Source organism: Calypte anna, chromosome 23, assembly GCF_003957555.1.
Source record: "Calypte anna isolate BGI_N300 chromosome 23, bCalAnn1_v1.p, whole genome shotgun sequence".
Classification (NCBI taxonomy): domain Eukaryota; kingdom Metazoa; phylum Chordata; class Aves; order Apodiformes; family Trochilidae; genus Calypte; species Calypte anna.
In genome coordinates this window covers 1,405,544-1,433,115 of record NC_044268.1, presented here as the reverse complement: position 1 = coordinate 1,433,115, position 27,572 = coordinate 1,405,544, and the positions used below count along the sequence as shown (strand labels likewise).

Here is a 27,572-nt window from a genome sequence, read left to right as displayed (position 1 = left end):
TTTTTTCTTGCTTTTTATTTTTTGTCCTTTTCTATTTTTGGGGGGCAGCTGAGGAAATCAGGCCTGGCCAATACCCACATTTACCAATAACTGAATGGTGCTGGTTTGAAACCAGAGAGTTGGGTAAATGACTCTCCTTCCTTTTCTTCCTCTGGCACAATAAGACACAAATATGTAAAAAAGTCATCAGGAAAGTCAGAATTACATTTTTCTATACAGCTGCAGAGGATTTGGCTCTTGCTTCCAAAGTGGGATTTGGCTCTTCCCTTTTTACTCATTTTCCTGCTGGGACTATTAAGCAAGTCCCCTCCAATTCAACCAAACTGCTCAGTGAAGAGGCCAAATTTCTCTTCTACGGGACAGAATGTGAAAAAGAGCTGTTTGTGGAATCCTCTTGTCTGCTTTGAAGCTTTTTTTTTTTAGGAAAAACTCTGGCATTGTTTTTGAAGAAGAGCTGATTTTCACGTGGGGGGGCTGCCATCCTTTGCATTACACAGACTGGTTTGGAAAGCTTTTGAACTCAGCAGTTTAAGCTCCCTTTGGGTTTGCTGTTAGAAGCTCTTAGCCTAGAAATACCTTAAAATTTCTCTAAAGCTCAGCAGTTCCTCTGGAGCAGTGGCTTATGGTCGTTTTCATTACAATCCATACCAAACAGATTTGCTTTTGGAAGTTTGACTGGTGACAGGACTATGTTTTGCCAAGTTTTGGTACTTAACAGTGTTATAAAGCAGCAGAGATACTGAGATTGAAGGGAGAATAGAAGCAATTTCTATGAATGCAAGGAGCTGTAAGCAGGGGGTCTGGACTTCAGTGATCAAGGAGCAACACTTTCTCTCAATTATGTCTCTCTGTGGCAGGGCCTTGGCTTTTGAAGTGTAATCACAGTAATCTACTCCTGTGGTTTCCTATTGAAAGGATTTCCCATGTATCAGTCCAGAGAAGAATCTCCAGCCTTTTGCAGTTGAGGTTTGGTATTTCCTTATTTATCCTGAAGTGCTCCTGCAAGTGAGCAGACATCCCCTCCTCTTGGCTTCCCCCTCTCCTCTAACCTGGGTGTGCAAAGGCTCCGTGCAGCACCTCCTCACCCCCAAAATCATTGCAAGAGCTCCTGGATCAATCTGCACTTCACTGCCTTTCAACTTTATTCTTTTCTGGAGGCACGTGTTGTTAAATTACCTAAAAGGATTGAGATAGCAGATTGAAGTAGACTTCCTGATGGTAGGCTTGTTAAGCCAGAGCAAGGCTGTGAAGACAACAGTTAAAACCCTGTCAGCAAAAGAGATCTGTGTCTTTAGTGGGAGATTTTGAAGAGAAAAAACCCCCAATTCCTTGCAGCATTTAAGATGTGCCGGGCAGCCCCAGGGAGCACAAATTAGCCTGTTGGGTTTGCAAGGAGCCAGGAGTGTGTGTATGAAATGGTTCCTTCATTAGAGATTAATTGGCGTTTATGTTTCTTCTGTTTATGGAATTTTTATCTATAAGGCTGTAATTTGGAGCGATGCTCTTGGTGTTTGTTTTTAGCATCCTCTGTGCACTAGAGCCTTGTGGAAGTGGCAGTTCAAAGCAGCAGAGTTTGGAACACACTCTGTACTCCTACACTGAGCAATCAAGGTGACGACTTGGTCACATCCTGGAAATCTGTTTGGATTTTGTGTTTTGGGGTTTTTTTTTTCCTTTTCTACCTCTCCTTTTTTTTTTTTTTTTTTTTTTTTGGATGGCTACAGAAACATTTCTGAAAGGCTTCTGGAGTTTTTTTAACAGTCATGCTTCCTGGAGGAATTGTGGAAAAGTGGATCTTCACCTTGTTTTTGTCATTCCTGCAGATAACAGTTGGCTTTGTGGGTGACCACAGACAAGGAAATCTGTACAGAGGAGGCAGCCTGTGGTGTGAGTGCATTTAAAAAGAAAGTAAATAAAAAAAAAATCCAAAAAGGAATGTATTTGAGAAACTGCCCTTGCTAGGGGGCTGCGAGGGTGAGGTGACCACCAGGAGGAAGCAAGTAATAAACAGAGAAGATGCTGAAATATTCAGTTAGTAACCCCAAAGCTGCACTTATCAGGTAGAAGGAAGGGGGGAGGGGGTGTTTTGGGGGTGTTGGTGAAAGAGAGGTTTGGCTTGTCAAAAGCATGGGGCTGGGAAACACTCCTGGTGCCACTGTTTTTACATACCAAAGCAGATAATGTGGGAGGGAAAAGATGTCAGTAATCTAAGGGGATACCCACAAGGCAAGAGTCAGGAAGCAGTAGGGACAATTGCTTGAAAGATGTAAACACAATTTGCATCCTTTAGGGTGTATGAAAGCTCCACATGGGTGCTGCCATTCAGGAGGTAAGGTGCTGTAGCTCTGAGGATTCAGTCTACAGCATCAAAGACATCTTTTTGGTTTGCTTTTTTAAAAACTTTTTTTTTTTCCTGTCCCCCTGAATGAAACCCCCTTTTCAGAGCATGATACAAAACCTGGTGTGGGTGCATGGAGTGTTAAGGAGTGCAGGGATCCAGGGCTTCTTCCCCTGAGGTCCTGCAGCCCCTGTCTGGGCTACTCCTTAGCCAGTGGCATGTGTGAGAAGTTGAACATAAAACATAACTGTTTCAGAACTGGTTTGGTATTGGTCTGGACAAAAACGGGAACATCAGTACAGCTGAGCATGGCAGGGCATCTGAAATCTGCCTGGATGGAGAGCATCAGGTTGGTGCCAGGCACGTGGTCTGTGAGCAGCTTCTGTAGGATGGCAAGCACCAAATTTGCAGAGATGTTGGGTTAAAGAGTGGAGGAGGGAACTTGGACCTTGTTCATAATCGATTTGTGCCACACTGGTGAAAAGTTGTCTAAGGGAGCCTGATTCCAGTTGAGTGGGTATAGCAAACCCGGGCTGCTTTCCCTGCCATCCCCATTAGCTGCCCTCCCATGGCCCAGCTCCTCTTACCCCACAAATCTGCCACTAACTCCCTCATGCCCCCGTTTCCTTCTCCTTGGCGTGGGCTCAGGGCTGTGTGACTGTCCTGGCAGACAGGACCCAGCAGACAGCTGCTCAAACAAATGTTTTTAGGGTCTGTGTTGGGACTTCAAGCTGTGCTGGCTGTTGGGTTGGGTATTTCTGAAGTGTAGCATACTGTACAAACTTTTTTTTTTTTTTTTTTATCCCCTAGGAGGGTGGATTCTGCAAACATAACTGAAATACTGTTCTGGGCTCTGGGATTCTTTTGGGTTTCCAACAGGAGTTGGCTTTGTGTGATAACTTGCTTGTGCAGGCCTGTAGTGCCACTCCTCAAGCACCTGATCTCAGCAAGAGAGGGTGGATCTGTACAAATACCACCCTAGGGCTAGTTGCAGGAAGGAATGGTGTAATAGAGAGTCCATTGTCATGGTGATCTGGTGGAAAACATCTAATTGGTATTAGTTAGGTCATCAGGAGATCAGGGGACAATTCTTATTCAGTCCATGGAAGTTAAAGACTGGGCCTGGGATTCATGTAGAGGTCACTACACCAAAACAGTCTTGCTTGAGTGTGGGGATAGCACTGATTAGGTAGAAAGACTCTGTTTTGAGGCTTATTGTATTTTCAGGAAATGTGATTGACTGTTCTTACATCTTGGCTCCAGGCAGGGGTAGTACAGATTAGGAAGTCCTAGGAAAGTTGCATTTATTCACTTGTCTCATCGTGTCTGCTCTAAAACTCAGGGACCTGACTTTGAAGGCTGATTTAGAAACCTTTATTCTACAAAAGGCAGCAGACACAAAGCACATGTGGGGGAAAAAATGCAGAAATGGAACTGGAGTCTTTAATGTTGTGAATGGCAGTAACACTGCCATCAGTATGGCTTTATTGAAATGCATAAGTATAAATTAACAGCCTGTAGTGTTTTGGGAAACCTTGTTATATGTGAAAGAAGCAGTGTTTCTTGGGAATATTTGAATTTCCAGCCTAAATTTACCTTGTTGTGCAATATCTGGACATTAAGGTGCTACCTGCTATGGGGAAAAGCCACTCACATGGATGATTCATCTTCCTGGATGTTCCTTTCCTCCTTCTTTCCTGTCCTGTAGTCATGGGAAATACGTCAGCATAAAATGACTTCTTCTCTTTGGGATTCCTCTTTATGAAATGTCTGTAGGTTTGAAAGGGCAACAGGAATCCTGCTGTGACTCAGAACCTAACGGTGGGGTTTAGCACCTGAGGAGAGACAGAGGAACTTCTGCTTCTCTGCTCCAACCTGTTGGAAGTTTTCTCCTGGGGGGTAGGGTTTGGGAAGTTGTGAGTGATTCCTGTGCCTAGCTGGATGTGTGTCATGTGTCACAACTTGCTTTGCAGCCTTCAAGCCCAATGGATCAGATGGGGAAGATGAGGCCTCAGCCTTATGGAGGAAACAACCCCTACACACAACAACAGGGACCTCAAGCAGGGCCACAGCAAGGACATGGCTATCCAGGACAGCCCTATGGACCACAGACCCCTCAGAGATACCCCATGGGAATGCAGAGCAGGACACAGAGTACAATGGGCAGCATCTCATATGCACAGCAGGTAGAGCACCCAAAATTCTATGGTCTCTGTTTACAGCAGGGGCAGGCAGAAGAGCACCCAAGTACTGTATCTTCTGAAGGGTTCACCTTCAGCCAGGTTGGAATCAGTTGCTTCAGTGAAATGGCTTTTTTTTTAAGCTACTTGTTGCACAACACCTGGATTCAGGTGTGATCAGTGTACAAGGACCTGTTGAATCTTCTCTGAGAGGCAGAGCAGTGGATCAGACAAGTGAAAAATAAATATCAAGAGGAGTAAGGTAGTTTTTCTGCTGTGTTCTGTTAAAGACACAGCTATTCTTTACAGAAGAAATACCTTCAGGTCAGCTTTGGCTCATTACATGATCCAAGTGGCTCCTGCAGGATCCAAGAGGATGCCTTTTTTGGTTTTGGGTTGGTTTTTTTTTTTTTGAGCAAGCAGTCTTTCCTACCAGTGTTACTTACCATTGAAGGGTGGTCAGGTAGAGATCCTTGAAAACATAGTTTTAATGCCTATTAAAATTTTGTTACTGCCAAGATTATTGTCAAACACGAGGGACTTTTGCTATTGTCTGGCAGTTACCTAGGCAGTGGCATTTCCAATGCTTTCCTATTTAATGGCCCAAGTAGGTCTCCAAATTTTTTCTCCCTGAGCATCATTTCAATCTGTGCATGTGAAATACCTTCTGCCTGCTGTAACTCTTCTCCTTTCCCTTTGCAGATTCCTCCTTACGGACAGCAGGGCCCCAGTGCATACGGGCAGCAAAGCCAGACTCCATATTACAACCAGCAAAGCCCTCATCCCCAGCAGCAGCAGCAGCCTCCATACTCCCAGCAACCTCCATCCCAGACCCCTCACTCTCAGCCTTCCTATCAGCAGCAGCAGCAGCAGCAGCCTCAGTCCCAACCACCCCAACTTCAGACATCGCAGCCCGCGTACTCTCAGCAGCAGTCCCAGCCCCCCCATCAGCAGTCCCCCACTCCCTACCCCCAGCAGCAGCCCACAGCCCAGCAGCACCAACAGAATCAGCCCCCCTACTCCCAGCAGCAGTCGCAGTCTCCCTACCAGCAGCAGCAGCAAACTCAGCAGACCCCATCCTCAGCTCTCTCTCAGCAGTCATCTCCGTACCCCGCATCGCAGCCGCAGCAGCAGCAGTCTGCATACTCCCAGCAACGCTTCCCCCCACCTCAGGTAGGCTCTCTCCTCCTTTTGTTGCCTTCTCTAAGGGATTTTTAAAGACATTTGGGCAAATCCTTTGTGTGTGAAAGTCAGTTGAACTCTACTGGCTGGAGTGATTACAGCAATAGCTGTGCTGCCTTCTCTGTTGTGGCCGGTTCTGTATCTGCTCATGGAGAGCTGCTAGGCTGGTAGCATGCTAATAACTGCAGGTTTGAGGATGAGTGGTGAGGAAGTGCTGCTGATAGGCAAGACCAGTCTGAAGATTTCATTCTCCTGGTGTTTTCCACAGCTCCTTGGTTGAGCACAACAGCAGAACACAGTTTTTGCAGAGTGACACATAGATGGTGAGGGGAAAGGTTTGCCCTCAAATGTAAAACCAGACTTTAGGGAGGAGAAATAAGGCAGTGAGTGATGGAATTGAAGAAATCATGAAGCAATTTTTTTTTTCTTGATTAAATTGTATGTCTTTTCAGCAGGGCTTAATAGTATTTTAGTAGTTGTGTGGAAAGCTAGCTGGGACATTTCAGCAAACATTGCAGTGCATTGAAGGTAGTGTTTGAAAAGCTGAAGATTTTAATTGATTTGCATTACTTGGAGCTATGGTAAGGTGTTGGATCAAGAAGCCAAGTGGGCAGTCTCAGGACAGTCTCTGTACTAAGGGAAAGCTGGAGCATGCCTGTTTTGTCATGTTTTAGACTTCCATTCCCAGTGCTCTTGGTGGCAGCCAGGCAGTGTTTGTCCCCTGGCAGAGCAGTGGGTGTGCTGGCTGCAACTCTTTGCTTCCTTATTTCCTGTTTTGGGCAATAATGCTTCCACAATGTGAGAATATAGCAAAGCAATTCCAGCAGGGCCTTTATTTTATTCCAAATTTTTTTTTTTTTTGTGTTTCTTGATGTTTTAGGAGTTATCTCAAGACTCATTTGGGTCCCAGACATCATCTGCTCCCTCAATGGCTTCCAGTAAAGGGCAAGAAGATATGAACTTGAATCTTCAGTCCAGACCTTCGAGCCTGCCGGTGAGTGGTGAGCAGAGCTGGAAGTGAAAGGGAGAGGGCAATCAGGAGCACAGCAGGATAAATTAGCACTGGGAGTATTCCTCCTGGAAATGGGAATGATGGAGGCTGCCTGTGCTTTTTACTAAGTCATTAGCTTCTGGCTTCCCACTGGAGATTAAATGTAATTTACAAAAGTAATGGATTTGAGAGTAAAGTTTAACTCTAAATACTCTGGTCTGCGTGTTTTCAGGGGAAAGATTAATTTATTTTTTTGAGCTTTCTCTTTGCAGTGTCTAAAGTACCTGCCTGCTGTTAGAGTAGGCCCTGACCTTTAGGGGAAAGTGTCTCATTTTTATTTTCTTGTTCCTTCAGCCCACTGTTGCACTGGTGGTGAGCAGACTGGCACCATGGTTCTCTTTCTGTGTCACTGGATCTTTATACTGCTGATTTAAGCTTCTTTGGTCAAATCTAACTGAACACTTGGTGAAAAAGACAATTTATTAGTACCTGCAGTGAGGAAGATACAGATACATCACAGATAAATTCCTTCCTTAACAGATGAAGAATTATATTTCCTTTTGCATTCTAGATCTGCTTGCTGTATGTACAGTGAACAGTTCAGTATGAGATTACTGCCTAGTATTCCAGCAGTTTTTGGACCAGAATAGCTTAACTTTGAGTTAAAACTTCATCAAAAAAGTGGAGAGGGGCTAAATGTTTCGATTAGTTTGCGTGAGCTGGTGTGTACCTCTGGCTTGGAGGGAAAGATTTGAGCTGCTGAGTTGTGTTTTTGCTGGTTACTTTCATTGTAACCAGTACAAAGTGTGTGAGCTTTTATTTTTTTAATTCAGCCAACTGGCTAAGACAATTTTCTGAGCTGGATTGGTCAGAGGAGAGTGAGCTGAGTATGTACCAAAGTTATTTTTGCTCTCAGCAGCAGAATGGTTTTGTGGTGTGCCCCTTCCTTGAAATAAGTCCTTTGGATTGTGGGTACAAATTGTCACCCAAACACAAAGTGATTCTAGTTCTGACCACCTAATGGGGGTAGTTGTGGGGTTGTTTCTTTTTTCTTTCTTTTCCATTTTTTTTTTCTTCCTTTCTTTTTCTTCTTTTGTTCTTTTTTTTTACCTTCTGGACCCTGATTACAAAGATCTAATTTGTTCTGAGGCCTGGGGAAAAAGTCCTTTTAAATAGCATGTTTCTTTCCACTCTGCCTCTCCACAAGTTCTTCCATGTGACCCATCTGCTGGCAAAGAATGTAGGAAAAGTGAAGCCACTGAAGTAATTGAAGCAATTGCTCTAGCTCAGAACGGTGGGAAGTCCTGTTCAGTAACATTGTTGATGGAGCCTTCCTGAATCCTGCCAATCAGCGCCCTCTGACTCAGATTATAGGAATTAATTCCTCTGCTTTGCAGAAGTGGCTCCCTCTCAGCACCAGGCAGGAGTTTGTTTTATACCTTGTGGTTAAATGGATTTGGCCCCTTTCATGCTTTCCCTTTTCCCAAGCAGTTGAAGGAAAGAGAGCCCTGTCTGCTGTGGGAGTCAAGGAACCAGGGAATGGGGGAATTGGTTTAAATGTTGAAAATGGCCACCAAGTTTTGGATCAAATATTTTTGATAGTTTGCTGAGAAATCCAGGGTGCAAAAAACAAGTCCAGCTTTAGAATTGGCAAGCCCTGAAGCTTGCTTCTGATATAAACAGGCTTTATAGTCATGTTGCTTCCCTGACCTTATCACAAAATATTTTGGCAGTCTTTATCTTACCCAACCCCATTCCCCTTGTAGGCAAAAAGGAAAAAAAAAGGAAAGGAGACCTTGCTCCCAGTGGAAACTCACCCATATTCTAGTACATGTTTCATAATTCCTTTTCTTCTTGTTGGGATCCTGTAGGACAACACCAGCACCCTGTCTGCACATTGAGAACTGCATCAGACAGGGGATGCTGTGGAGTGGCTAAAGGGAGGAGCTCTGGGGTGTATGGAAGCCAACTCTTTGTTTCTGTGAGCAACCTCCTGCACAAACCTTGGCCTGGGGATGCTTAGAAACCAAAGAACTATGTGGAAGGGTGCTATCAATTTCTTTTTATCTTCCTCCTATTGCTTACTCTGTCTGTTTTAGAAAGTTTTATCCTACTCAGGAGGTTTACTAGATCCCTGTTTTGCTATTATGGATGACTTACAGAAGCATGGTTAGTTTGTGGGCTTTTTGTGGAGTTCTGAGCCCTTTTCCAAGCCTCAGTGGGTGCTGTGGAATAGCTCACTGGGTATCCAGGAATCGGGGCAAATCGTGCCATGCATCATCTTTAATTAAACATCAGCTCCAGCAGGAAAAGGAGGTTACTGCTTTTTGGGTTCTTCAGAAGTGTTAAATGTATGTACCTGGTGCCTTTATGACTCTTTAGCCTTTACACTTTAATATTGTACATCAACATTAATGTTGGAATTCTAAGCAATAACAGGAGCAATATTTCTTTGCTGACCCTATCACTGTTTCAGGAGGTGATGTTCTCCTAGATGGTGACATTGTCAGCTTGTTCAACTCCTGCTAACTCTTGCTGGCTTTGTTGGGATCTGCCTGAGAGATGCCACATTGATGGTTCTATGTGGAGGTTTCCAAGATACCTTCCTGATACTGACTTTTGTGTCTCTAACTGAACTTTTTCATGACCATGTTCCCATAATCTGATTTTTAACAGCAGAAGAGTCAAGTTGCTGACTCCTGTAATGCTTTCCTCATCTCTAAATAGCAAAATCTCTGATCTGCCATTTCTCCTAGTGTTAGAGGCTGTTCTGCCTTAAGTGCTGTTCCCTTTCTGAAGGTGATATTTACTGTATTATTTTTGAGGAGAGTGCTGCTGCTAACTCCCTCACAAATGCCATTTAAAGAGGAACACATCCATGGGAGTGTCCTAGCTGGTTCTCTTCTGCAGCAGGCTAGGTGAAGAATTTCTCTGAAGAACTTGCTGCTTCCTTAGGGATGCTTTGTCAGGATTGCAGCTAAACTACACTTAGATGGCTACTGTGTATAGGAGAGGCAAAGGGCAGTCTTGTGTCTGGGTGTAAGAGAGGAGTAGTAATCCTTGATATAAATCTGTTTCTCCCAGGAGATTTCCAAGTCTCTTCTCCATAGCAAAGAATTTGGTGTCTTTTACCTTCTGAGGCTTGGATTCTGAGTCTTCAGGAGTCAGGCATTTCCAACTGTTAATTACCTTCTTAAACATGGAAGGTGCTGGTAGTGAGTTTAGGTGAAGCAAATGGGGTGCTAGGACATCTGTTTGGGTTTGGATTACAAATCAGTTCTGCTGAGAAGTTCCCTGGAGGTTTTGGGTTTGTTGGGAGGAATTTTGTAGCTCATTTTAGAATATTTAGGACAAGATTGTCATCCTGCCCTAACCTGTCTCATGGGCTGCCTTGAAGGAGTTGAGTGCCAGTTCCTGATGCCTTTGAGTTGAATGAGGAGCAGAGCACTGAGACAGTGGTTCCCACCCCAGGCTGTTTATACCTTCCCAACCAAGTTGGTATCTGTGGTGTTAGAACTTCCAGGCTGGCCCCAAAAGATTGATAAAGCAAACCTGATTTGATAACATTATGTAGTGGCTTGGTTTTGCTTTTCATTGGACCTTCTGGGATCTCTTCAGTGAAGTTTTCCTGTCTGTGGGAGCCAAAACTTCTGTGAGAGGTATTGTTAAGAAAGGTTCTGCATGGGATGAGACTTCTGGTTGAACCAAGATACTGGCAAGGTTGTGGAAGCCCTGAAATACCAAAGTTAGATTTGAGTTCTTCTTGCAGTGAGTATGAAATGAGCTGCTGGGGCAGGTTGGACAGAAGTTTCAGAATTAGCACCCCAGAACTCAGTTTGTTGGAGTCAGCAGTGTGCAGCCTGGGGGAGAAATCTTACCCTGTTCTGAGCAACATCTTTTCATCTTGATGTGGAGTGTTTTAAGCTCCATGTTTTGTACTACTGGAAAACTGGTTTGCTTATTGAGCTGTGTTCAAGTTTGGTTCATCTCTGATTTTTAGACCTGAGAAGTGTCCAACCAATGGCAGAAAGGAATATAACTAACTGAAAACAAATGTCTGACCTGTGCTTAACTTTTGGGTGTGTGTTTGGGTCTTGGGTCTCTGCAGTATGGAGTTAGCAAAATAAGGTTTGGTGGGGAGGGGAGAGGTACGAGGCTGCAGTTTTGGTCAGAAAGAACCCTTCTGTGAACACCCCCAACTGTCCTAGGGTATTTTTTGTTAGATTCCCTCTTCCTTTCTTCAGGCAAGTAGTTTCTGAATGCTTGGAGGTTGTCACAGAAGCACCATTTGGATTCTCTGCTCTTGCAAAGTGGTCATTTCAGCTTACCCTCTGTAGGTACTTGAAGTGGAACAAAGTTGAGCTCTGTCAGCTGTGTCCCCTGACCTGAAAATAATCCATGCAACAGTCTGAAATGCAGCAAAAAACTGTCTCAAAGCTGCTGTGGATGGAGAGGAAAGTGCAGCCCAGGAAATGAATGCTTTCTTAAAAATGCTTTGAGCTTAGTATTAATAATTTTGACTTTTTTTTGGGGGGGGAGGGACAGAAGGGTCCAAGGATCTTTTACAGTTGAATCTGTTCAGCTCTTGATTTTATTTTTCTTTTTTTCTCTTTGTCCATATGGGACTTCCTGCTTCTGTTTGGTTTGTATTTGGCCTTTTGAGCTTGTCTTATTGCTTGCCTTAAGAGAGGGATTAGTGCTGTATGCATTTCCAGGCAGGGTAGTTGCATGCTGGGGTGCCTGGGCATGGCAGTGGCTCTGCAGATAAACACAGCAGTGCCTGCAGGCTTGCCTTGGGAGTGCAATACCTGAAACACTGGTATGAGAGAGAGTGGTGCATTCCAGTTTATGCTGATATGAAGGTTTCTATCCCAAGTTATGGTACTACAAGGAGTTGAAAATGTTTGGGGTTTGGTTTGTTTTTTTTCTCTAAGGTTTCTCTGTCTGAGTTTTTCTTGGCGTGTGATTGCAGCTGTAGAATCACAGAGTGGTTTGGGCCGGAAGGGACCTTAAAGCTCATCCAGTTCCAACCCCCCTGCATGGGCAGGGACACCTTCCACTAAACCAGGTTGCTCAAGGCTCCATTCAGCCTTGCCTAAAACACTGCCAGGGAGGGGGCAGCCAATAGGATTTTTGTGGGGTTTATTGAGAAGGATGTGCCTCTAAAAAAATGTTATTTATTTATTATTTTGGTTTTTATTTTACTAAAAGCCTCTGGAGAGCATGTAGTATCACTCAAAAAGCCATCCTAATCTTCCAGCCTCTCCAGTGACATTTCACTGCCCATGACCTGTTTCTTTGGGGCTTGCTCAGCTATTTGTCCATGTGGCAATTTTCTCTCCTCTTCCCACCCCTTCCTCTGGGTTTGAACTGAGCTAATCCCACCTGCTGCTTGGGAGGAAAACCCACACCTTGCTCTGCAGCCCCCAGGCCCACTCCAGGCTTTGTGGACCCCTCAGTCTCCATTAATTAGAGGAAAGGCTGAAGAGCTGGGTCTTGGAGGAGAGAGGAGCAACCTCATTCATGCTGACAGATATGCAAAGGGTGAGTGCCAGGAGAATGGAGCCAGGCTCTTCTCAGTGATGACCAATGGTAGGACAAGGGGTAGTTGGACAAGGACAGGTTGGAGCATAGGAGGTTCAATGGAAACCTCAGAAAAAGGTTTTTCACTGGGATGGTGACAGAGCACAGCACAGGCTGCCCAGGGAGGTTGTGGAGCCTCCTTCTCTGGATGTGTTCCTGTCTGACCCACACCAGGTGGTCCTGCTCTGCAGGGGGGTTGGTTGGTTGATCACCTGAGGTCCCTTCCAACCCCTCACCCTCTGTGAATCTCTGTAATATCCCTTTGGGGCTGGAGCCACTGGTGCAGCTTCTCTGGCAGCTTCTCTGCTCGATGCTGGGCTCAGTTTCCTGTTTCTGTTCTGGTCTGGAGCAGCTCAGCTCAGCTCTGCTTCCTGCCTGCATGCCTCGCACAGATTCCCCTCACCTCCAGATTTTTATTTTCTTAGGAGTTATTTCACTTGGGGACTCAGCTGAAAGAGGACTCAGTCAGCTCTGGGCTGAGGTGTGCAGGCAGCTCCAGGGAGTACAGGAGAGGCTCTTCCCTTCTTCTCTGTAGGCTCAGCTGGCGTGAGGAGGCAGGGTTGGTGTTGAATCAGGAAATTGCTGTAGGATGACCAGTTCTGCTCTTGGAACCCAAACAATAGTCTGTGCTCTGTCACACGCAGCCTGAGAACACAGAGCTGGGTTTTGCTGAAGCTCCCTGCCTGCCCAGGTCACCCTTGGCTTTTCCAGCAGCTCCATGGTGAAATCAGTTTTTCACTTCCTTTTTGCTGCTGACTGGGTGTCATTGGAGACCCTTGAAAATGCATCTCTTGTCCTGAGGTTGGACGTATTTGCTTCATCCTCTTCCCTTTCCATCAAAACTTAACCCTGCCAGAGAGGTCCCACACCATGAGGGGGGGATGCTCCGTGTTGGTGTGACCTTTATCTGCTGGGTGGAAGGGTTGCAGGAATAAATGAAGGTGTTTAACTTTGTGACAGCACTGCACACATTTTAAACCCTGCCACACCTGAGCTCTCAGTATACAGGAATCATTTTCCTCTTCTTACCCTTTTGGCATGCTGGATTGACTTGTCTTGGAGATGATGATAAATGCCATGGAGAAAACCATTTCCACATGGTGCTCAAATGTGGGGCATGGCAAGAGCCCAAGGCTGAGTCTGCTCCTTGTCTGCAGCAGCCACACTGCTCTGATGGGCTTGTGCCTGCACCCACATGGGGACAAGGTTCACAGCATGGTTCAAACAAGTCTGGTAATGTGAGGAGAGAGGTTGTGTAATGGGGTTTTATTATAATTTTGAATCAGTCTTACCCAGGAAAACAAAAAACCTTTTTTTAAATTTATTTATTTATTTTTTTAAAATAAAGTTGAATTTCCTGATTGCCAAGAAGTGACATCTGTAGAATTGACTGTTCTGGCACCCTGACCCCCAGGGTAGCACTGGGTGTACGTCAGCATCTGGCCTGGGCCAGGTTTCCATGGATTTGTTACCTCTCCCCATGCACTCTCACTGCTCTGAGCCAGGATGAGAGGAGAATTTCCTTGATTCTTTCCAAATGAGTCTCCAGTGTCCCTGTCCCATCCCAATCAGCAGCACCTGGTGCAGGATTTCAGACAAGTTCTTGACTGGACAGGGTTTCCCCAGCTGTCCATGTCCAGGGCTCAGCTCTAGCCCCTCGTGTTGCTCCAGCACTGCCTTCCCACAGGTAGGACTGATTTTAGGAAGGAGCTGCCAGCTTTCACTTTGCTCTTCAGCAGCTTTTTCCAGCAAGAGGACTGCCAGATACTTGCAGATATCTGATGCCTGAGAAATCTCATTCTCTCCTAAAGCCTTCCCTCCTTCTGCTTTTTTTAGAAATTGTTTCTGTCTTAATTGTTCCAAAGAGGCTGATAACAATGCTAAAAACTGAGTTGTCTGAAAGTCCAAAATACTGAGCAGCAGGGGCTTTTTCCATTTTTTAATTATTTCAAAATCCTGCATTTCTTTGCCCACCCTAACTCGTGTGGTTGGCATGGTGGCACAGTCACGTGCTGAGATGACTAAATGCTTTGGAGTCTGAATTGAACACATGGAAGACTGGAAAGAGCCTTCCAAAGGCAGCACTGCTGGGGGATCAGAATATCCTTATGGCTGGCAACCAAAGGGTAACTTCCTGCCTCTGATGTGATTTGGTCTTTTATATGAAGGAGAATGTTTAAAAACCTCTGGAAGAAAAACAAAAGCTCTTTAAATGAATGGATTTTGGGGTCTGTCAGCAGAGACCCACACTAGCTACTGGCTTGCACTTGGTGTCAGACCATCCTTAGGTCTCTCCTCCTGCATCCCCAACACCCTCCAAAAAATCTGTTGCTGAGAGCATCCTCTGCTGCTGCTGCTGTGATGTTGCTGCTCATTGTGCCTGGGGTGCCCTCCATCCTTTCTTGGAACTTGGTGGAAAGGACTTTTCAGATCGAGTCCAGCCATAAAGATCATTGTGTCCAACCCTTCACTAGTCCTGTAATTTAAATTTAATAATAGAAAACGAGCTAAGTTGCTTCTTCCTCTTTTCAGTTGAAGGTGGAGGTTTTATCTTCTCGTGTGGCAACACTGCTCTGGATGGCCGAGCAACTCCTGTCTTAGCCATAGCAACACTACTCTGTCATGCAAGCCTTCAGCATTTGTCAGTGCCCTTTGGAATATTTTATGTTGTATCAGTGTTTAGCTAAACCTGGGACTACTTTTTTTTTTAGAAGCTGATGGGCTTTTGAAGGGTTAAATGGAAACTCTTCTTCTGGAGAGTTTTGCTGCTGCATTTCCCAGGGTCTTGCAGAGGAGCTTGCTCAGGACCTAGGTGGGAATTCTGGCCTTCCAGGCTCTGGGTTTTCCTGGCAGAGACATCTTGTTCTGTGGATGAATCATATTCCTCCTTCTCCACTTTGTGCTGCAACTCCAGCTTTTGAATCTCTCTTCTCCAAAGACCGAGAATATGAAATCCGCGTCTGCTCACTGTTCAGAGGGGGAGGAAAGCCCCCTTCACCCTTTTTTAATATATATTTTTTTTTCTTTTTAATTTTATTTGGAGGGGGAAGAGAAGGAGGGGTGGCAGAGGGTAGGAGCAGTAGATGTGATTAAAGCTTCTGCCGAGTAGGTCTGTGGGAGTGGAGTATCGACCTCTGAAAAATCAATGGCTGCTGCGGTTGCAGTGCTGGCTGTTCTGCAAGGTCTCCCCTTGCAGGAATGTAGTAAAGCCAGCAGCACTTTGTCTCTCATCCTCCCTTTTCATTTTGTACCTGCTTTCTGCCAAATGACTGGGCTCACCTAGATTTACTGAGGTGGATTAGAACAGCAGCTTATTTTTGCAATCAGAGTAAAATTTCTTACGTGACACTGAGCCCCTCCTCCTGACAGCCTCCTTTCCAAATGCTCTTTTTCCTGCAGTGCAGCTAGAGCCAGCAGCTTCTACCAGTTTGTCTAAAGCCAGCCTGGAAGAATGAGCTTTTCAGCTTTTTTGAGCAAGGAAGCTGCATGAATCTCTCTTGCATGTTCTAGTCCCCATCTTAGGTTTGTAATTGTCAGTGCTGGTGCCTGAGAGGAGCTTAAACTCCTTGTAAGGGAAGGGAATATGGACTCCATCTAGCAGAGGCTGAAGCCTTGATAGAGTTGCCTTCCTGGTATTTGTTTTAGTGGGCAGGTGGTTCTCCCTTGAAGTAGTAGAAGTCTAGCATTTATTTCCTTTACTGAAGGACTGCTTGGATGAGTAAGTGGCACATAATAGGTCCTGAAGGTTTTGATGCATGCTTAGTTTTGTAAACCTTAGGTTTTCCTCCCAGAGAGCTTGCTGCTGAACCTGAAAGCTCTCTAGTTTGTAGTTGCTCACATGTGGTCCTTGCTCAGATCAGAGGTTGAGCTTCCAGAGATGTATGTGAGGGGCCAAACCCAGTGGTTTCATTGCATAATTAAATCCCTTTGTTCCTTCTGATTCCTGACCTTGTCCAATTTTGAAAGGGAATATAAGAGAAAAGGTAAGGCCATGGATTTAAAAAGCTTTCAGGAAACACAGACGTGTACTTTGCATGCAATGTTCTTCCTGGGTATTCCCTATTTTTTATGCCAGGAGAAAGTCATCTTTCCCTGTTAAAATGAAACCACTTTTCAGTGCCTTGGAGAGTAAGAGTTAAGAGCTATGTGGCAGTGGATGGAAGTCCTGCATGGTCAAGGGGACACCAGCTTGTGTTGCTGGGCTTGTTTTTGGTTAGTTATGGGTACCTTGGGAATGTGGATGAATGTGCTTCCCACAGAGTGGATGAACACAAAATCAGTAGCAGGTAAACTGGCAGCTTAAAAACAACTTCCCAAAGTATGACACAGGGTGCAGGGGCACAGGCACAGAGTGTGAACAGGATCCTTCACTTTGCTTTAAATCCAGAAATGCTGCAGATGTGGTGAGAGGTTTTACTGGAGAGACATCAGCATCCATCCTTCCTCCTTGTCTTCCATTCTTGTCTCTTGTTGCTGTAAGGATGGACTGGTTCTCTTCTGCTCAGCAGAGTGAGGCAAATGGTGCTCTTCCTTGGGGAAAGTTGTATATTTTAGGGATAGAAAAGGAGTTTGGAAACATGCTTTGGCTTTAATAGTTCACTTTCCTCTCTTGGTGAGGGCAGGTCTCACATTGCCACCCAGGGTGTTCAGCGAGCCTGCAGCTGCCCACCAAATGCTGAGAGCTGATGTGCAGCAGGTTTTGATGTGCAGCAGGTTTGGGTGGTGCATGCTGAGGGGGGGTTGTCAGGATTTCCAAGTGTGGCAGTTGGAATTGAGCTGGTGATGATGCAGGACTTGGAGGAGGGTGGATGCATCCAGTAAGCTGAACCAGCCCAGAGACAGCAAACCTCCATTCTGACTCTGATTTGTCAGCAACAAAAACTTTGGAGAGAATAGATTGTAACTCTCTCTAGATGAAAGGTATCAGTTGTATTTCTGCTGTAGCTTCTCTTCCCTAGCTCCAACCTCTGGTTTGTGCTGCTGAAGCAATCTGGGAGAGGCTTGCAGTAAGTAGGAAGGGGGTGGCAGCCTGCAGAGAGCCTTCTCCAGACCCTTCTTCCATCACATCTGTGGAAATCTCACGTCAGCTTTGCCAGGTGCCTCCTTGGATGTGATGTGAATCTGGAAATCTGGTGTAAATGGAGCACGGTGGGGTCTCCAGGCTGCTTGGTGTTATAAGAGAGAGTGCTTTGTGAAGCATAAGATGCAACATTCAGCTGTCTGCAGTGTAGAAGGAGGAACAAGTCTATCCATTTCCCCAAAATAGCAGGGAAATCCGAGCTTGCCAGTCAGCTGTGTAATTTTTATGATAGAGAGAGGATTGAGGTATTTTGGGTGTGGAAATAAAAGGGGAAGGAGAGGACAAGCTTGTGATTTTTAAGTGTTGATAGTTCTTGAATGAGTGGAAAAGAAACTGCAGAGGAAATGAAGTTGTAATAGAAAGTAGGTATTTCAGTTAGTCAGAAGCAATGAAAAGGCTTTTTCCCTTTCAGAAAGAATCAGGGAATAAATTTAGCCATTGTTCTCTGATCTTCCTTGCAAGCATCTTTATGGAAACAACTGGCCTTACAGAATTTGTAAGCTCCACCACATGCTTGTCTCCAGATCATAATTTCCTTGAGTGCTATCGAGTGATCTGATAGTGCCTACAATCATCCCTGACTGCTCTCCTTCCCTCTTCCCCCACGCTTCTCATCTGCACTTGGGTTGGGGATGAGCAGGACAGGAAGGCTGCAGAACTCAGCAAAGGAGATCAGTTTGCTTTCTGGTCAGTCTTCCTGCTCTTCCAGATCAGAGGGATGGGCCAGAGCAGAGCCTTGAATCTCTTTTCTCCTCTGAGATTTCATTACCTTGATCTTAAGTTATTTCTTCTTGTTTCATCTTCATGTTTGTTTAACAAATAAGGTTGTATCAGATGGTGCAGTGGTGGTTCCTCTTTTCATGTCAGACAGACCTTGCTGTTTGCAGCAGAAACCAACCAGCTCCCTTGTGTTGGCCATGCCAGGACTTGTAACCCTTTCCCTGAGAGAGATGAACTCCCCTATTCCTTCCCTCCCCCTTCCTTTGGGTACCAGATTGTGTGATTTCAGGCAGGGTTTTGTTGTGGTGTGAAAAGAAGGTGTTAGCTGCTGAGTCCTTGTTTGTCAGCAGCACTGACAAACCCATGCTGGCATCAGTGAGGGTTGGGCAGCCAATGGCAGCTGGAACAGTTATCATTTCAGGGTCCCCGTGGGCTTCCGCTATCAGGTCACATCCCAAAATAACACTGGGCAGTATTTCAAGTGAAGAAACTCAGGCTTTGGGGCTGCAGCCAGCCTGGAGTGTGAGATTCTCTGTGAAATAGTTGGAATCCCTCCAGCGTTTTTGATCTGCATGGCAGATGAGCAATAAAACACATTAAAAAAAAAACAAAAACCACATTGGAAACACGTGAGGAAATTCTCCAGACCCTGACGTTTTCCCTTCAAGTTGGCAGAGTTACTGCTGTTGAGCTTCACCTCCTGTCTGGGCTCCATTGGCTCTGCTCGTGGGAGGAGGGAGGAGGGACAGCCCTTCTCCTGGTGCTCTTTCCAGGTCTCCTCCTGGTGCTCTGTGGGAGGCAAATCAAACCTCACTGGCCTTCTCCTCTTGGGTTTCATCCAGAACCCACTGACAGCAGCAGATCTCCATTATTCCAGTGAAGTTTCCTTTTTTTTTCCAAAGGCTTCTCTGCTACAGCCATCCTTCAAACAGAGAAGCAGGTGAAGGGATTTCCCCTCGTTTGTGGTGCACTTGAGTAAATGTGAGGGTGTCCTTTAGATTTAGGTAAAAACAACAACAAACCAAACCACTCTGTGCCTTGATGGTTGGCATCCTCAGAAAACAACTTGATAGGTGGAAACCAGCTTCTTACTGATCAATTGCTTGCACTTGGGCATTCCAGTCCCTGCTCCTTGCAGGAATCACTCTTCAGGGAAACGTGGTCCTGCTGAATAACACACCCAGAAAATGGGGTTGTGTGACATATAATTCACTTTTAAACTGATGAACTGAGAGTCTGAGTCACAGCCTTACAGCTGGAAGGCCTCCCTGTCCTCTCTGTGAGGTCTGGTGGTATGCTAGCAATGCAGAGGGGCCTTGCTCGCCTGCCTAAAGCCAACCTTGTATTAACCTCCTTAATTAAAACTGCTGAGTGGTTTTAAATGACCTGCAGTACTTAGGTTCAGCTTTGATCCATAGGCAAAGTCAAAGACATCAGCTTTAAAGATTGTTATCTAAGTTACTTAGGAGTTAATTTTGAAACAGTTTTCAACCTTGCTTCATTTTATGTCTTGCAGATCTTTCCATGCCTGGAATTTCCAAGTCCTACCTCCTTAGTCTGCTCAGTTCATGTATGAATGTTGCTGGTACTGTGGAGAAGGCAGTGACCTCCTTAGCTCCCAGAGGCAAACCTGGGTGGTTTTTTGCCTCCTGGAGAGGCATGACACTTACACTCCTGCTAAAGGAAGGAAACTTTCACATTTCACCTTGCACACTTGTTCTGTATCTGCCACTCTTTTGTCTCAGGTGTACAGGGTCTTTTTTTGAGCCTAAAAAAATAGCTGTAGGCTTTACCTCTCTGGTCTGAAGGTTTAACTGCTCTGCAGTGCCATCCTCACATCAGCTGAAGGTGGAGGGGATTTCAGAGCTGCACAGGGTCTTGGCCTCCAACTTGGCTTCAGTGTTGGTGAAAACAGGGTTTGGATGCCTTTGGTGGTTCAGACTAAAAGCACCTTAGAAGAAGGGAAATACCTGTCTTTTAGTCCAATTTTAGGTTGGACTAAATTGGCTTCTGGACATTTTGATCCCTTCATTGACTAAGAGAGGAATCTAGATGTGTGTCTGAAACTGATGGCAAAAGTTAGCTGCAATGAGTCTTGGGGAGAGGGGGGTTTTGCTCTTCATTGTTTGTGTTGGTTGATGTTTTTTAGTGCAAAATAATGGAAATACTGGGTTTTTTTCTCCTACATCAGATGGTTTCTGCAGTAGGATGTGGAATTTGTCAGAGTTGTCCAAGGAAAAAAATGAAATATCTGTATAAAGGAGAGGTGCTTTTGATGTTTTTGATTGGAAGGCAGTGAAAATTGCAAGACCTCCTAGACACTATTTTTAGGCCTTTCCTGCAGTTTTTTAGCTTTCAATGAAATAAAACAAAGCTCTTTTTTTTTTTTCCTCCTTACTCTTCAGCAGTAAGCAAATATACCTCTGAAACTGTTGTGCAGGAAGTGGCCCAAGTCTGCTGAATGTGGTGCAGCTGATGCCCAGCTCTCCCCTCTGTCCTTCTGAATGTCACTGTCTATCCCACAAGTGAGATGAAGTGGTTGGATATCCCTTGGGGTTTTTTTTTAGTCTTCCATAAATACAGTTTTCTACTTCCTGGGTTGTGTTGTCATCCTTCTCTCCAGCTTAGGTGATGGGGATGTGCTGTCAGAGCCTTTTCACACATCACCTGGCAGTCAGGGGTTACAGAGCAGTAGGGCTCTTCCTTCTGGAGGTTGATAAATTTCCAGTGTCTTGTGTCTCAGGTCCTTCTGCACCACACAGAGCTGGGAAAACATGACCCAAACTGCTGCTAAACAAGGCATCACCCAGTCAGTATACACAAGAGCAGAGAATCCAAGTTATTTATCAGCTGGCTCAGTCTTTGTGGTGTTTTAAATGACATTGGTTCTGTCCGTGCTGGTCAGCTGAGTTGTGTGCAGATCTGAAATGCCTTCAGAATCATAGAATAGAATCATAGAGTTGGCTGGGTTAGAAGGGACCTCAGAGATCATCGAGTCCAACCCTTGATCCACTCCCCCCGTGGTTCCCAGCCCATGGCACTCAGTGCCACATCCAGGCTCTTTGGAAAGATCTCCAGACACGGAGAATCCACTACTTCCCTGGGCAGCCCATTCCAATGCCTGATCACCCTCTCCAGAAAGAAATTCTTTCTCATCTCCAACCTAAACCTCCCCTGGCACAACTTGAGACCCTGCCCTCTTGTCTTGCTGAGAGTTGCCTGGGAAAAGAGCCCAACCCCCCCCTGGCTCCATCCTCCTTTCAGGGAGTTGGAGAGAGTGATGAGGTCTCCCCTGAGCCTCCTCTTCTCCAGCCTCAACACCCCCAGCTCCCTCAGCCTCTCCTCATAGGGTCTGTGCTCGAGTCCCTTCACCAGCCCAGTTGCCTCCTTTGGACCTGCTCCAGCACCTCAATCTCCTTCCTGAGCTGAGGGGCCCAGAACTGGACACAGGACTCAAGCTGTGGCCTCACCAGAGCTGAGCACAGGGGCAGAATCCCTTCCCTGGACCTGCTGGTGACGCTGTTTCTGATACAGGCCAGGATGCCATTGGCCTTCTTGGCCACCTGGGCACACTGCTGGCTCCTGTTCAGCTTCCTGGCAATCCAGACTCCCAGGTCCCTTTCTGCCTGGCTGCTCTCCAGCCACTCTGTCCCCAGCCTGTAGAGCTGCATGGGGTTGTTGTGGCCAAAGTGCAGGACCCGGCACTTTTCTCTGCTCACTGGAACACAGTGTTAAATTCCCACCTTTCTCTTCAGGTGCTTACTCTGTCTTGGACTGTTACTCCTTTATTCCAGGCCAGGCTGATGCACCTTATTATCACACAGCCAGTTCCCTTGTGCATGTTGGATCTGCACATGGTCTTTTTGGAAGTATCCCTGTTTTTCAAACTTGCCAACTGATTTTTGGTGCTGTCACTTTGCTGTTGTGGCAATTGGAGGTTTTGACTTTCTCAGGCTTCTCATGCTTTTCTTCTTCAGGGTGGATGTGTGCAATGGGAAGGGCTTTCTGGAAAAGCTGAGCTTTCCAGGCTGATCTTGTAACTGCTAATTTTTGCTGTCTTTAAAGAAAGGAAAATGGGAACCCTGATGAGTATTTTATGGTTTTCTTTTAAATCTCTGTTTAGTTTGTTTTTATCCATCTCAAGTGACTAGTTTCCCAGTTCATATGAGGTTTATGAATTAATTATGGTGAGGCAGGAGTTTTCAGAGGCTGAGCCACGTTTTTCTTCAAGCTGGAACCACATGGACTGTTTCCTCTGTTTGCAGTTTCACGTGTGTTGTTGTGCCTTCTTTAATTTTTTGCCTCTAAACTGAATTTAAAGAAGCATGTAGAAAAATCAGCCAGTTGTTTGGGCTGTTAGCAAGCACTGGGCAAACCAGCTAGGGAGCTCCTGGGGTCAGAGGCAGGCAGCAGGATAAGACAGATTTGACAGTCACTTCAGTCTGCAGCAGCCTTTGTTACTGACAGTAACATGAACAGAGTCCATTGATTTCTGCTTGGAGTATGGCTGAGGGAGAAATGCACTCTTTTCTTAGTGGTATGTGAGAGAAGAGTCCCATGTCTTTTTATTTTTGCCTGATGTGTTTCTCTGTGTGTATTGCAGGACCTGTCTGGTTCAATAGATGATCTACCCATGGGTACAGAAGGAGCCCTGAGTCCTGGAGTAAGCACATCAGGGATTTCCAGCAGTCAAGGAGAGCAGAGTAACCCAGCTCAGTCTCCTTTCTCTCCACATACCTCTCCTCACCTGCCAGGCATCAGAGGACCCTCCCCATCCCCAGTTGGATCTCCAGCTAGTGTTGCTCAGTCCCGCTCTGGTCCCCTTTCACCTGCTGCAGTACCAGGTAATTTGGGGGGATTGCCTTATGCAGCTGAAGAGGGAATTGAAACAAGCCAGGGGGGAGGAATTGGCCAGTGTCAGTACCATGTGGTTATTGAGGTCCTGTGATCTCATGTGTAAAAGAATGGGTGAGACACAGCTGGTAAACCAGCAGTGTCTTTTTGTTGGGTTAATGTTGACTGCCCCTGGTCTTGTTTTTCTTCGCTGTGGCAAACATCCCCTGCTCCCCAGGTTGTTTTGTAGTTTGGGTATTTAATACTCTTGCATCCTGGGTTTTGTGGTGTGCAGTTTTTGTGATTAACCACTCTCCTTTTGTGGTGTAGGCAATCAGATGCCACCCCGACCACCCAGTGGCCAGTCAGACAGTATCATGCATCCTGCCATGAACCAGTCAAGCATAGCGCAAGATCGAGGTGTGTGGCATGACTTAAAGATTTAATGGTAAAGCTGGATAGGTAACTAAAAACTGCCTGACCTGATGAGATCATTTATATGTTGAGATAGCATTTAAAAGCTGCCTCAGGCTTATAAGATGCCAGTGTTTAGGCACCTTGCAGAGAATAAAGTGTTGGTGGTTGATTGGCCTCTTCATGTTCCATCCAAAGTTCTATTTTGGCTTTCTGAGGTTTTTGCTGCTGTTTGAAAAGCTTCCCTGTAAATGTTACTTGTCCAAGGTCCCTGACCTTAAGCTTCAAAATGAGGGATGTTCCTGACAATATTCCAGGCCTTTTCTCCCTAAGAGAGTAAGGTAAAAATGTTCAGCTCTTGGGACTGAGGGCACATAGTTGTCACCCTGAAAAAAAAAAAAAAAAGCCAAGCAAGCAAAAGCAGCAACAAGAAGCCCCTAGGAACTGCAGAGTTGTATTGCTACTCCTGTGACACCAAAGCTGTGGATCTTTCTCCTGGGTAAAACAGGAAATTGGATCTGTTATCTTAGCAGGTAACAGTGGTTCCTTCATGGCAACCACTCTAAAATCTGTCTAGGTTGTTGCTGAAAAGATTTTGTTAGTGGGTCCTGATGCATGTGTGTTGTTACTGAAGAACATGTGTGTCCCTTGGCCCTTCTGGATACTTTGCACTAATAATTGTCTGCTCTGCTCACTGGGTCACCAGGTTACATGCAGAGGAATCCTCAGATGCCCCAGTACAGCTCACCCCAGCCTGGCTCAGCCTTATCTCCCCGTCAGTCTTCTGGAGGACAGATGCATGCTGGAATGGGGCCATACCAGCAGAATTCCATGGGGAGCTACGGACCCCAGGGTGGGCAGTATGGACCTCAAGGTGGGAACTGAGCTCAGCAAATACAAAAGGCCTCTTTCTGTACCAGCTTGTCTTTGATAAACTGGGGTTATTTGTCCCCTCTTCATGGGGGAATAATGCAAAACAGTACTTGCCTTATGAGCTGGAAGGTGCTTTGTTCATGGTGAGATTGCTGTCAGGGCTGCTTGCAATTCTAAATGTAGGATCCTTCCTCCTTCTTTAAAAAGGTGTAAGTCCTGCATCTGGTGTAATAGAGAAGAAGGGCCAGTTCCCATGGAGGAGAAGAAAACCGAGTGGTTTATGTTTTGCAAAGGGTTAAGTCTTTTTTTTTTACATTCTGTCCTGGAACTCAATCTGCTCAGTTGAGGGTTGGGGAGAGTTTCAGGCAGCTTTTGAATCGATGTTGTTACTTGGCTGTACCAAAACATATTTTATGTGGCTTATATCCAAGTACTTTGACTTTATGTTGAGGTGTTAACACTCCCCCTCAGATCTGTTAGTGATCTTTAAATATTTGCTGATAGAAGATTTTTATGGTGATTCATAAACTAACTAGTTGAATGATGTTGTCTTCCCCTTTTTTTATCTCCTCAGGAGGTTATCCCAGGCAGCCAAACTACAATGCTATGTCCAATGCCAATTATCCCAGTCCAGGAATGGGGGGAAGCATGAACCCCATGGCAGCAGGGAGCCAGATGCACGGGCAGACTGGTGTGCCACCATACAGTGGCCTTCCTCCAGGGAGGATGAGCCATGCAACCATGGGCAACCGACCCTATGGACCCAACATGGCAAATATGCCACCCCAGGTGGGGACAGGGATGTGTCCCCCACCAGCTGGCATGAACCGCAAAGCACAAGAAGCGGCTGCTGCCGCCATGCACGCTGCTGCCAACTCCATCCAGAACAGGTAAGGGATGAGATAGATGCTCCCTGCTTTCTCTCTCTCTCCCTGAAGTCCCTTCCCCATGTCAGGTGGGAGGTTTCAAAGCTGTGGCTGGAATAACCCAACCTTGGGGTCATGCTGAACGTAGACTTCCTCGAAGGTTTGCCCTTCTCGGAGGCTTTTTCAGCAGTTTTAAATATTAAAAAAGGAAGAGTATAAAGGTTGGACAAGCAACGTGTTGGACTCCATCATTAATGACATGCTTAGGGAATTTTTAATATTCCTAGGTCAAATCTGTTTGAGATCCTTTCCTTTGGTTTTGCTTTCTGGTCTTCTTTGTTCCACGAGTGACTTCCAAGATGCTGCGTGTGTGGCAAAGCCCATAAATCCAGCAGACAGCCACCCAGCTGCACTTTTCTGAACCAAGGCATTACTTGTCCAGTGTAATGAACTTCTTCCTTTTAGGGCCTCAACAAGCAGCTGTGGGAAAGGAGGCTGGAATTCAGCACTGAACTTTGCAACTATTTTCTGTGACTGTCGTGTTTTGCTTTTTAATTGCACATTATGTGTGTGTAGCCTGCCAGAGTTCCTGGAGAGCCATGAACTTGCTTATAAATTGGGTTCCCCTAGGAAAACTGTTAGATATATTTGTTTTCTGACTGGGTATTGTGCCCTTTATGTTGACCTAAAGGCTGCTTCTGCTGTCTGATGTTACCTGTGTCTGCCTAGAGGTCAAGTTCCCAAAAAGGCATCAAGACCTGACCCTTTGAGTAACAAGTTTGAGCAGCAGTTGTGGTTGAAGTTTTCTGTGGCTTGTAAAATAATGTAGCTTGTATGGGTAACAAAAGGGAAAGAAATAATAATTAAAAAAATCATTATATGTGATTTGAGCCCTACATCATCTATAGGAGCAAAGGATTTTCACATAAAATGCACAGGGCTGCACTGTTTCCAGATGTATCCTCCTCTGTAAAGGCAGCTTATAATAACTGAAATGAACTCACTTTGGGGATGCAGTAGAACAATATTAAGGGTTAAAAACACTCAGAACTGAAGTCCCTCTCTCTAAATGCTTTGCATCCCCTTTTTTAACCCCCTACTTAGGTTGTAGGGTTGTGAAGCTTTAAAAGAGCACTTGATCTTTGGCATTTTGCTGGAGAAGTTCACTCCTCTGCTTCCTTTGTAGAAGGAAGAATTAAAAGACAAGAGGTAAATGCTTAGTATTAGGAGTAAGTCTGTTTATTTTTTACCTTTTCTAGGCCTCCTGGTTATCCCAACATGAATCAGGGGGGAATGATGGGCACTGGACCTCCTTATGGACAGGGAATTAACAGTATGGCTGGAATGATCAACCCCCAGGGCCCTCCCTATCCCATGGGTGGGAATATGGCTAACAACTCTGCAGGTAAGGCAGTGCTGGCTGTCAGGCATTTGATTGATTTCATTGTACTGGGTTGAAAAATCAGTGTTAAAGATTCTTTTAACTTCCTAGGGATGGCAGCAAGCCCTGAAATGATGGGTCTGGGGGATGTCAAATTAACACCTGCAACTAAAATGAACAACAAGGCAGATGGGACACCAAAAGCAGAATCCAAGTCAAAGGTAAAATGTTTTGAGTTTTGTTTTTAATGACTCTCATCCTCTTCAGTGTTCAGGGAAATAAAACCATTGCATGTTAGCTAGGATTGAACAGCCTGACTGTCTAGTAGTGAGTGTGGCTCCTGAGAGAAATCTAATTTGATTCATCCTCCTTATCCTGAGCAGACTTCTCATTAGCATGATCGTCCCTGTAGTGTGTGATCTGACTGCTGCTTGTGACCATGGCTCTAACTCAAGAGTGTGCCAAGTGAGTGGGATATTCTCTTTTGGGATGTGTCAGGTTTTGGAGCATAATTAAAGAAATAAGTGTCTCAAAAGGTGTCTATGTGTGTTTTAGAGAGTGGTCTGGTTATAGGTGCAATAAACCACTAAATATCTACGTGTGTTCCTAACAGTATTGAGGAACCTGAACTCTGCCATCCCCTACAGAGACCCAGTAGCCCTCAGTGAGGTCTGGAAAGGGACTTTTCTGTCTGAATTCACACATCCTCCCCTGTTTATGACTCATGAGTTGAAACCCCTGTCCAGAATTTCTGACATATCCCTGGTGCACCTGACTTACACGTTCTCATTTCAGTCATGGGCTTGTCTTGCCTTTGGTAACTGGAGAGAAGGTGCCTGAACAGATGCACCTTTTGGGTCAGCTTTATGCAAGTGCCCAAATCTTATGAATAGCTAATTAGACTGTTGCTTAAATCAGAAGTGTGAAGGGAAAAAGACCATGTAGTTGAAGTGCTCAGTGTAAAGAAATTCAGCATCAGTCATGCCTGATGTCTGCAGCCCTGGTTGTGCTTGAACAGAGCCAGTCAGTCCAAAGGTTCTTCAGGATTTATCAGGATAATTCAAGCAGTTGAGTGTTTTACTTCTGGGACTCATACAAAGTTCAGAAATTAAGGGAAGCATTTCCTATCTT

The 27,572-nt window shown here is 45.4% G+C and overlaps 1 protein-coding gene across 4 annotated transcripts in view; it reads left to right on the top strand.

The window, feature by feature from the left end:
• ARID1A (AT-rich interaction domain 1A) overlaps positions 1–27,572 on the top strand; it is a 61,604-nt gene that overhangs the window by 20,400 nt on the left and 13,632 nt on the right. For 3 of the 4 annotated variants that reach the window (XM_030464598.1, XM_030464594.1, XM_030464596.1), the window contains 9 exons: positions 4,312–4,524; positions 5,221–5,691; positions 6,581–6,694; positions 22,678–22,918; positions 23,238–23,327; positions 24,028–24,195; positions 24,769–25,084; positions 26,320–26,465; positions 26,553–26,662. In XM_030464598.1, coding sequence (XP_030320458.1) covers positions 4,324–4,524; positions 5,221–5,691; positions 6,581–6,694; positions 22,678–22,918; positions 23,238–23,327; positions 24,028–24,195; positions 24,769–25,084; positions 26,320–26,465; positions 26,553–26,662 — 1,857 coding nt within the window. In that variant the 5' untranslated portion in view covers positions 4,312–4,323. The remainder of the gene's footprint in view (positions 1–4,311; positions 4,525–5,220; positions 5,692–6,580; positions 6,695–22,677; positions 22,919–23,237; positions 23,328–24,027; positions 24,196–24,768; positions 25,085–26,319; positions 26,466–26,552; positions 26,663–27,572) is intronic. The other variant, XM_030464597.1, reaches the window with a different exon arrangement.